Source organism: Eupeodes corollae, chromosome 3 (genome assembly GCF_945859685.1).
Source record: "Eupeodes corollae chromosome 3, idEupCoro1.1, whole genome shotgun sequence".
Lineage (NCBI taxonomy): Eukaryota > Metazoa > Arthropoda > Insecta > Diptera > Syrphidae > Eupeodes > Eupeodes corollae.
In genome coordinates this window covers 80834207-80844425 of record NC_079149.1, presented here as the reverse complement: position 1 = coordinate 80844425, position 10219 = coordinate 80834207, and the positions used below count along the sequence as shown (strand labels likewise).

General features: G+C 35.6%; 1 protein-coding gene across 1 annotated transcript; it reads left to right on the top strand.

The window, feature by feature from the left end:
* The first annotated feature begins 628 nt into the window (after window positions 1-628).
* On the top strand, window positions 629-3347 carry LOC129950993 (mediator of RNA polymerase II transcription subunit 25). Its single transcript, XM_056062973.1, has one exon. The coding sequence runs from the start codon at window positions 745-747 to the stop codon at window positions 2941-2943; it is 2199 nt and encodes a 732-aa protein (XP_055918948.1). The 5' UTR covers window positions 629-744; the 3' UTR covers window positions 2944-3347.
* The last annotated feature ends 6872 nt before the right edge of the window (window positions 3348-10219 follow it).

Genomic DNA, 10219 nt, shown 5'->3' with positions numbered 1-10219 from the left:
AATTATTCTTTGAGTCCTAATAAATCAAACAGGTTTACAATTCGAAATCAAAAGGCGTCAATTACCCATTAAAGTTAATTACATACACTAAAATTTAGGCCATACCCTAAAAGTTCTTCTTTAATTCTTTAGATTGTGGAAAGCTTACCAAACAGTTAGTATTGTATAATATTAAGAAACAAAATATGTATTCACAAGTTATTTCTAATGATATTCGACCAATTACAGCAAATACCCAATTCGCATATAATATATATCGAAGAAACTCAAAGATTATTAAATATGATTTTTTAATTTCATTAAATGTAATAAGATACTTTCAACCAACAAAAAATAGTGAAACATTTCTATTTTAAATTAAATTGAATTATACAAATATTTCAATGTAAGACCATGTCTGCAACTGAGATTCTTTTGGTTCACATTCCATTGTTTTCGAACACATCCATGATATTTGTGAGAAAGTGTGGGCAAACGCATTTGACAGCCGAAGTTTAAACTCTTTTAATGGTTTTGGTTGAAATTCAATTAAAATACATTTTTCTTCTCACTCACTACTTTCCTGGAAGACAATATTTCTCTGTTCTAAAGATTGGTACTGGAAGTGGAGAAGGAAATCAAATTAGACACTACACAAATTGTACTGCTATTGGATTCTGGAAGTTTGCAAGTTTTAATAATTTAGTTCTGAGCATAGAAAGTAATAATTTATTGTTAAAGTTTTAATTTTAATTATTTTGAACTATGGAGGTGGACAAAGTTGCAGACGTAATATTTGTGATTGAAGGAACGGCAATCAACGGAGCTTACATTAATGATCTCAAAATAAATTACATCGTCCCAACACTTGAATATTTCTCACAGGGTCCACTTGATGACCGGGAATATCTTATATCCGACAAAAATTCAGCATTGTACGGAATCGTTGTCTACAAAACAGCACAGTGCATGCCAAATAAATCTGTAGAAACCTTTGGACCTATCACTAGTCCCTTAAAAGTACTTGAAACCATTGAGAAACTAGATCTTACCGAAGGACAGAGTGAATCCAATGCGAATCTTGCAGAAGGGTTTGCTACCGCCCGAGTTTGTTTTGACGATATGAAACAAATACGCGGCGACAGCAACATGAACGTCCAAAGACATCTAATATTGATTTGTAACAGCCCTCCATACTCGTTGCCTGTGCAAGATTGTTATCAGTATGAAAATAAAACAATAGAACAGTTGGCACCGATGTTTGCTGAGAAGAAAATTCACTTGTCGATTATAGCTCCCAGAAAAATTCCCATTCTTTTCAAACTCTTTACAAAAGCTGATAGTGATCTTCCTTTAGCTACCAAAAACTATTGCAGAGATATAAGACATTTAATCCTACTGAAAGGCTTCCATCTGAAGGAAAGACCTGTAAGCCCGAATGTTAATAACTCGGTTAGCGCACAGAGTCCCATGAACGGTGTGCAGAATCCACTGCTTGTTGACAATCAGCAGCAGGTTTTGCAATCCCAACAACAGGTCCAAAAGCAGCAACAACAGCCCACTATCGTTAACCAGCCTTTCATTAGCAACCCATCGAATCCAATACAATTGCAATATAACCAGAATAACAATGTGCCAGTTAATCGTTGGCTTTTTCCATCTCAGCAACAGAGGCCGTCGTTTCTACCTGGAACTAACGCTGGCATGAGTGTAGCCCATAATCCAAATTCTGCACTTATATCTCAACTTTCAACTCCACCTAACCAAGGAGTCAATTCAATGTTACAACATCAGCAAGCTTTGCGAATGCAAATGATAAACCAGCAACAGACACAGCAATCCCAAATTGGTCAGATGACTGCGCCTCAACCACAGCAGCAACCTCAACAAAATCTGCAACAACAGCAGCAGCAACAGCAACAACAGCAGCAGCAGCCTAACAATGATGGGGTCGGAATTCGAGATCGCGAAAAAATTTGGTCAGGTCTGCTGGAATGGATTGAAAAAACTAAACCAGGTCAGGCAAAAATTACACGCCAGGTTCATTGTCACGTGACGACAAACAGCAGGGACGGTGAGCCTGAAATTAGGGCGGAAAATTGGCCACCAAAACTTCTGATGCAACTCATGCCAAAGCACCTAGTTGGCAACATCGGTGGTCAGTATCTAAAAGATTCAAAAATGGTTGTCTTTCGACCGAATCCTTGTGAGGCTCTTGAAACGCTATCAAAAGTAATGACGGGTGGTTTTGCTGGATGTGTTCACTTTTCAACATCTTCATCGATGCCTTCCTGTGAGATTAAGGTGCTGATTCTGCTTTATACGGCTGAAAAAAATGCTTTCTTAGGTTTCATTCCTATCAACCAATCAATGTTTGTAGATAGGTTGCGCAAAGTTATTCAGCAAAAACAAACCATGGGGCAGCAAGGGCCTGCAGTGGGAATACAACAACAGCAAGCACTTCAATCCCAACAGCAGCAATCTCCGCATAATCCAAATATGCCTGGAAATAGCATCCAAGCTCCTAATGCGTTACAACAACAATCCGTTCAACAGCAACATCAGGCGAATCAACAAAAATCTATGGAAGTACAGCAAGAACAACATCAACACTACAATCAGTACGCCCAAATATCTGTTCAGCAAATGCAGGAGGGATTAGGAGGTGGACCACAGCAGCAGCAACACAACATGGGCATAGTTCAACAGCAGCAACAACAGCCACGGATGTCTGTTAGTATGAGTGTTCCACCACAAGTTTCGCATGGAATGCAACAACAGAGAATGGTGCGACCCATGATAAGTAATAATCCAGGCCTAAGACATCTTTTACAACAGCAAACCACTCCTGTTAACCACTTTAGGCCTCAGTTGACTGCAATCAATAACCCAAATATGGGCGCTCCACCACACATACAAAATCGAGGAAATCAGTTTGATGATCAGGGCTTTGATTTTATGTAATAAAATAAGCATGTTCATGTTGTATGTATGTAAGAACTCGTTAAGAGTTGGCTTATGTTCAAGCTTTGACAAACGGTTTTATTGTTTCTCACAAGCAAAAATAAATCGTATAAAAATATGTAAGTGTCCAGGAAATAAAAACCTGATACAATCCCGGGCCAATGTGGCACCGAGCAGGCTTCAAGTCCGCCATTCCAATCTTCTTATATTTATTTGAGCAATAGCGACTTAAAAACACTTTCTTGGGATTGAATGGTTATAAACGTGAATTAATTAAAAATTAATATCATAATCAAAGTTTATATAATATACACTTTTCTTTTATAATCAAATATGTCATTCTCAATAAAGTTATATATGTATGTGAAATTTTCAAATTTCGTCAAATAAAATCTGTTTTTAAAGATTGAGTTTATCTTATTTTAAAGGAAGCATAAAGATTGTAATTTGGCTTGGGATTATTTACAGTGATGGGAAAATAATAGAAACAATCTTAACTTTCAAATTCCATTGCAATAAGAAGCGTATTGGGAAGAGTTTAAAGTTTACAACTACCAACAGTGTATCAATTTCACATTCGTGAGGTACAATAAAAAGTTTGAATGTTTTCCTCATCTAAAATGACTTCAGGTACAAAAGTAATAACAAATAGCAAAGTAAGTAAGTTCGTGGTACATTTCATTTTTCTTGAAAATTTTAAAGAAAAGAAAAAACTACAGTAATACTGAGTTAATTTCGTACTCGTACTCTGTTTTAATCAGTCAAAGAACTTGGCTTTAATATTTTGAAGAATAACCTTTGGAAGTAATTACAGCTTTTAATCGTCTTGGCATTGAACTTACCAATTTTTCGGTTGTTTCCGAGGTTATTTGTGTCCATTCATAGAAAATTATCTCCTAACGGTCGTTTTTGTCCTTAATGGTGCATTTGCGGATTCTGCGGTACACTTCATCCCATAAATGTTAATGTCGGGTGATGGTGGGGGTTTCCAAAACTTTACTGCAATTAAATGGAAGCCACAATACTATCTTTTATATTCGGCTTCAGGATATCGATGTAGATCTTGTGATCCATAATTCCTTCAATTATGTGCAGTTTCCCAACTCTAGCTGCTGAAAAACAACCCTACACCATTACCGACCCACCGCCATGTTTACCGGTTCCTCGAGAGTTTTGCGAAAGGTATTCAGTATTCGGCTTATGCCAAACCATTTGTCTGCCATCCGAGCCATGAATATTGATCTTTGACTTATCTGTGAAAATAACCGTTTTCCAGAAGTCAAAGTCTTTTGCTTGGTATTCTTTGGCTTATACAAGCCGTTTAAGTTTGTTGACACGACTAATGAATGGTTTTTTGCGCGATACAATTCCGCAACAATTCAGTAAAAAATTGTTTTTTCTAGGGATTGGCGAAGGTTCTGTGCAAATTTTGTTGCATTTATCTTTGGATTTTTATTTATTTAGGGCACAATTATCCTCTAGTCCTGCGTTTTGAAAATACTTGTCTAATTGCGAGACAAGGTTTCAATCCTTTGTTGTACGTTCTAAACCGTGTTTTCGCTTTATGTTGCGAGAAGAGTGAGAATACGGACAGGAAAGATTTGAGAAATAAAAGACTTTATTTAACTTGTTTAAGTTTTTAATTTTAATTTATTTTTCTTTTAAAAACAAAGGCCCGCTATCTTTGGCTAGGCTGCGACCTTGTTTGATGTTATGGTAAATCCTTCTGTCACTTTCTTAAACTATTCCTGTCTTTTTATACTTTTTCTTTAACAAATTTTCCTCAATACACATGCATGCTTCCAACTATCATCTACCAACCGATGATTACACAATCGGTTCTATTTGGTAATATTGACCCACTTGAAAATATTCAATAATTAATTGAGACCTAGTTGGAATTTTAAATATTATATAAATTCATAATATTCCGAACTGTTGGTCACAAAAGTGCATTCCCAGCATTATTTAGTATGGGTATTCCTCAATGCCTGCAATTAGTGCATTGGATTTGTTTACAATCCGTTGGACATTGGATATTCATTACTCATAGCAGTTTATGGGTTTTGAAGTAGCTATGACGAGTGAGTATTATGACCTTTTAATGGTTTATTTGTGAGCCAATATATAGTGTATATATCGGTGATTGAAGTGTTTGGAAAAACGCGCGGCATTAGGGAGAATGTATATGCTGGGAGGTTGGTATGTAGTGCGATCACTACACCTTTTTTCCTTGACAAACCGGTTAACAATAGTTTAATCCGTTGATCTAGCTCGATCGACTAAAGATGAAATCTGTTTATAAGATTTACCTGCTTGGTGGTATTTTACGATGAGTTCTCGAAGTTATTTAGAGGTTTCACTTTATTTTTTTTGACATTGTTGTTAAATTCTGAGATAAATCGTCTAAAACGCTTTTACAAATTCTAAATAACTTCAGAATACTTTAAATAATAGAACATGAATTGACAAAACACATTTGCTTGAAAATGCAAAGGAAATTAAAGCTGCTTGGCAACTTAGATCTAAGTAGTTTTATCATGTTTGCATTTACTTAGTAAATTATTTTTAGCAACTAAGAAAACTTGATCAAATATATCAAACATGAACAAACACTTAACTTGCATGTGGTATTAATATCCTACATCAAGCCATTAAGGATCAGGAAACATTCAAAGTTTTAATAGAAGGCGTACGAATATGAAATTGATACACTGTACTTAAAACTCTCCATATACATAGTCTATGATACGAAGAAGGTTAATCTATCTGTTATTTGATAATGACCAATATTTTATCACACATATCAATTGGAATGACAATTTGCCACAAAGTTGCCTAGCTATAACCTGGCTCTAAGGCGCTAAAAATTTTATAACGGGTAAATTATTTACAAAAATCGGGTATATGATGAAAGTTCATGAACTAAAGATGAAAAGAAAACTTGGGTTGTCTACTTATATCGTGGACCTATTAGAAGATTACCTGACTTAAAGAGGTTATTTATTTGATTTTGGAGTTCAATGAAAGATAATTTAACTCTCGTTCGAGGCTTGCCTAATTAAAACCTGAAATAACCCAAGGTTGCCTGCATTTGAAGTGTTAAGTGTTGAAAATGTATTTCATGTTTTTTTTATAATTTGCAGGCACTCAAGGGGTTATTAGTACCTTTTATATGTTTATATTTAAACACAGTGCGAGCATTAGCAAAATAGTGAAGTATTTAAAAGGAGATACCGGTGCACATTGGTCTTAAAGTTCTGAACATCAAAATGGGAGGGAAAAACAGAGTTGGCTAAAGCATTCCACATTCTCGATGTGCGATTTAAGAAAGAATCTCTACTTAACAGAGCGCCCGAAATTGAGCTGAAGGGTAAACTGATGATCATTCCTGAAAGTGCGAGTGTTATGGCTGAATCGTTTAGTGGATGGAATGCAACTGGCTAATTCAACAGAACATTGTTTGTAAAAATATCTATAAAACAACGAAAGGCATGAAACATTGCGGCGGTGTTCTAGCGATGTAAATGTTTCGATTATAGTTCTATCGTCTATCATTTTTAAAGCCCTCTTTTGTATTCTATCCAAGAGATTTAAACTTGTCTTAGGGGTACCTGCCTAGATATGCGAATTATATTCAATTTAATGGATTAGAAGTGGCAGACATAAGATCATTTATGAATATAAGAAAGAGTGTCGGAGACAAAACGGAGCCCTGGGGAACACCAGCATTTATTTTATGAATTTCAGACTTGTAACCATCCAATACAACTTGTATTTAACGGTTAGAAAGGTAATTTCTAATCCAATGAAGAAGAAATTCATCAATACCAAAAGCACGCATTTTCGGTAGGAGAGCTTGGTGCCAAACTCTATCAAATGCAATAATCTTATTTCTCCAAAACGATGTAAAGATTTGTTCCACTGTTCGTTGAGATGAACCATGAGATCACCAGTGGACCTATTGCTACGAAAACCATACTGTCGGTCATTAAGAAGCTTCCGTTCTTCGAGATATTTCTTGAGCTGATAATTAATCAGCGTTTACATGACCTTGGAAAGAAGGGACGTGAGTGCTATTGGACGATAGTTAGAGGGAAAGGAGGATTCGCCTTTTTAGGGACAGGCTGGACAAATGCTATTTTCCATCCGCTCGGAAAAAGACCTGCAGAGTAGGAAAGATGGAAAAGTTTACGCAGTGTCAGTTTTTCGTTCAATTATCTATATAGTAGCGTATAGTTGTCTAACCAAAAGTTGTCTCAACTCAGGTTTGCCTGTATTTTAAATTTGAACACTTTGGTAAGTATAGAAAATTGATTCTTACTTTAAAACCGTTTCATCCACACACATAATCAAAACCTCAAATTAGTAGCTTTCAAACCATAGAAGAACATTTCATTAAAGAAATTGTCCTTCAGGCGTTGGAGCACCAATAAACGCAGGCATTTCTTAATTTTTCTTATTCGTGTCCATGTTGTGTTCGGAGCTCTAGATACGAAATTAAAAATATCAAAGCACACATCATAAACATTTCATCACTATCGGATTTAACGTACGGTTTAATATACAGCCATTGACAGCTAATAAGAAGCGATTTCATGCTCAAATAAAAACATAGATTTTCTCAAATATTGACTTTTATTTATTATGATCATAAAATTTGGAATATTTTTTGGCAAATCTAACCGTATTTTTTATTATTATTAAATTATCACAGGGACATATTGTTTTTAAAATATTTTAATATTTAAACCTCTGATTTGGCTGAGCCAACTAATTAGAAACTTAGAAAAATGTCAAACAGAAAGTAAGAAAACATAAAATTCGGTTGGGTTTGTGATTTAAAAAGGTTAATATTTTGTCGAAAATGCTCTCTGCTTCAAAACTTCTGAACACCGTCTTTGCATTGACTCTATTAGGTCGCATACCAGGCTAATTTTACTCTTTCGAATAAAGTATCCAAATTTTGAATGTTTTGAGTGCTTACGGCATTTTTGACTTCATGCCATAGATGTTCGATAGGATTTAAGTCTGGACTTGACGATGGCCAGCCAAGTACTCGCATAAAATTTTGATCAAAAAAAAAATGTTTTGTGAGTTTTGCAGTGTGCTTCGGACCATTGTCTTGTTGAAAAGACCAAATGACCGGCATATTTTCTTCAGCCCACGGTAGCATTATGTTCTCCAGTATCCGACGTATTTCTCTTTGTTAAGATTTCCGTCAATACGATGAATGGGTAACACGCCCGTTCCAAGAAAAACATCCGCAAACGCAGATTGAACTACCGCCATGTTTGACTACCGATGAAATGTACTTTGGGTCAAGTTCTTTACATTTTGGGCGTCAGAAGTATTTTCTGCCTTTGGGACTAATGCGATTTATCTTCTTCTCATCGCTCCACAACACAAATTTCCATCGATTCACCGTCCAATCGGCATGTCTCTTGGCAAACTGGAGTCACCGTTGTCTTCAAACATTTGTGACCATTGGTTTCTTACGTGAAATCCGTCCATGAAGTCCAGCTTCAACCAAACAACGGTCAACGGTTCTTTTCGATATGCGGATATCAGAATCGTCCATTATTTCGCGCTGAATAAGTGCTGCACTTCTTCTAGGATCTGCTTTTGACAGGCGGACAATTTTTCTATCTGTGTGAACTGATGTTTTTCGTGGTCTCTTGGCAATATTGTCAGTGGTTTTATAATTACGGAAATGGGCAACGCCACCGAACACCATCTTTTTGGAACAGTTAAGCTGGGTTGCAATTTGTTGGTATGATAAGCCAGTAGTATTAAGCTCAACAATAGCGCTTCGGATTTTTGGCGTAAAACGTCTGCCTTTTCCCATTCTGAAAACCGCCTGCTTAACAGCTTTTTGTTAGAAATGGATATTTTTTATGATAATTAATTAAATATTCACCTTTTAATTTACACTAATACCGAAAATTTTGATTATTTTTACCTTAAAGACAATCGTTTCTAATTAGCTGTCAACCAAAATAAGCATATGACTAAACTAAAATTATAACGGTTTGCACAAAGTGTCACCTATAAAGATGCTATGCATATTGTTTTAAAAAAAAGAATGAAAGGTCATAAATAGATCACAATATGATCCTTCAGGTAAGAGACATTCATCAATAATAGAGCAAATATATAAGATATAAATGTAGGTTAATTTTGGGGTTCTAATTTGTTTGTTAAATGGGATTGAATATTTTTCCAAAGTACAAAGAAAAAATATTTAAAAAAATGGAAACGCAGCAAATGGTTATATCTCTTAAGGCAAGTTAGCTCTTTCATCCTTAACTGTATTTTCAACAACAATCTACCTTGACCATTAAAATCCATTGTGACTCCCTAACGAAGTAATTGTACAGTGCATTCCATATTATTTCTTAGAGAAAGGACAAAAGTGTTTTAAATAATTTTTGACTAAATTTGGACCTTACTTTTTACTGGATCTACTGTTGCTATTTGAAAGTAAGATCAAATGAAGGTAATGCCAAATAAAATAGATGCTAAAAATTGTTTGAACGAGTATCTCATTATATTTGATTTAAAACAAGAAAAAAACAACATTTTGCGTATAACAAATTTATTACTGTTAAAAGTAATAGTAACAGTAATAATAACAAAAGAAATATTCACATTACGGTAGATCTTGGAAAAACCCAAGAACAATCGAAAAACAAATTGACACCAATTTCATCATTGAAATCAAGGCCGCATATGATAGCATCTAAAGGGACGAACTGTATAGAGCCATGTCTAGTTTTGGCATCCCTGCCAAACTCGTCCGTTTGTGCAGGATGGAAATGGAGAATTCACGCTCAAAAAAGGGATTTAGAAAAGGTAATGCGCTGTCATGCAATTTCTCCATTGAAAGAATAGAGCTCCCACGTCAATACTTGAAACACTATCTATCAAAAATCTGTCCAATTACTAGCATATGCTGATGATATTGACAAAATCGGAGGAACTCAGCGTGATGTCAATGTTGTTTTTGTATTTGAGGCAGAGGCGGCAAAAATGGGTTTGGCGGTAAATGAGGCCAAAATAAAGTAAAGCTATCTTCAAGAAAATACCCAGAACACCAGCTACCTAGGCGCTGCAATGAATGCACAAAACAATACCAGAGTTGAGATCAAACGAGGAATCATTCTTGCTTACCGCTTGTTTCTTTTGGACTAAGAAAGCAATTCAGTAGTAAAGCCCTCTCTCGAGCAACCACAGCGTCACTTTATACATAAGTACCTTATGATCCCCGCCCTGC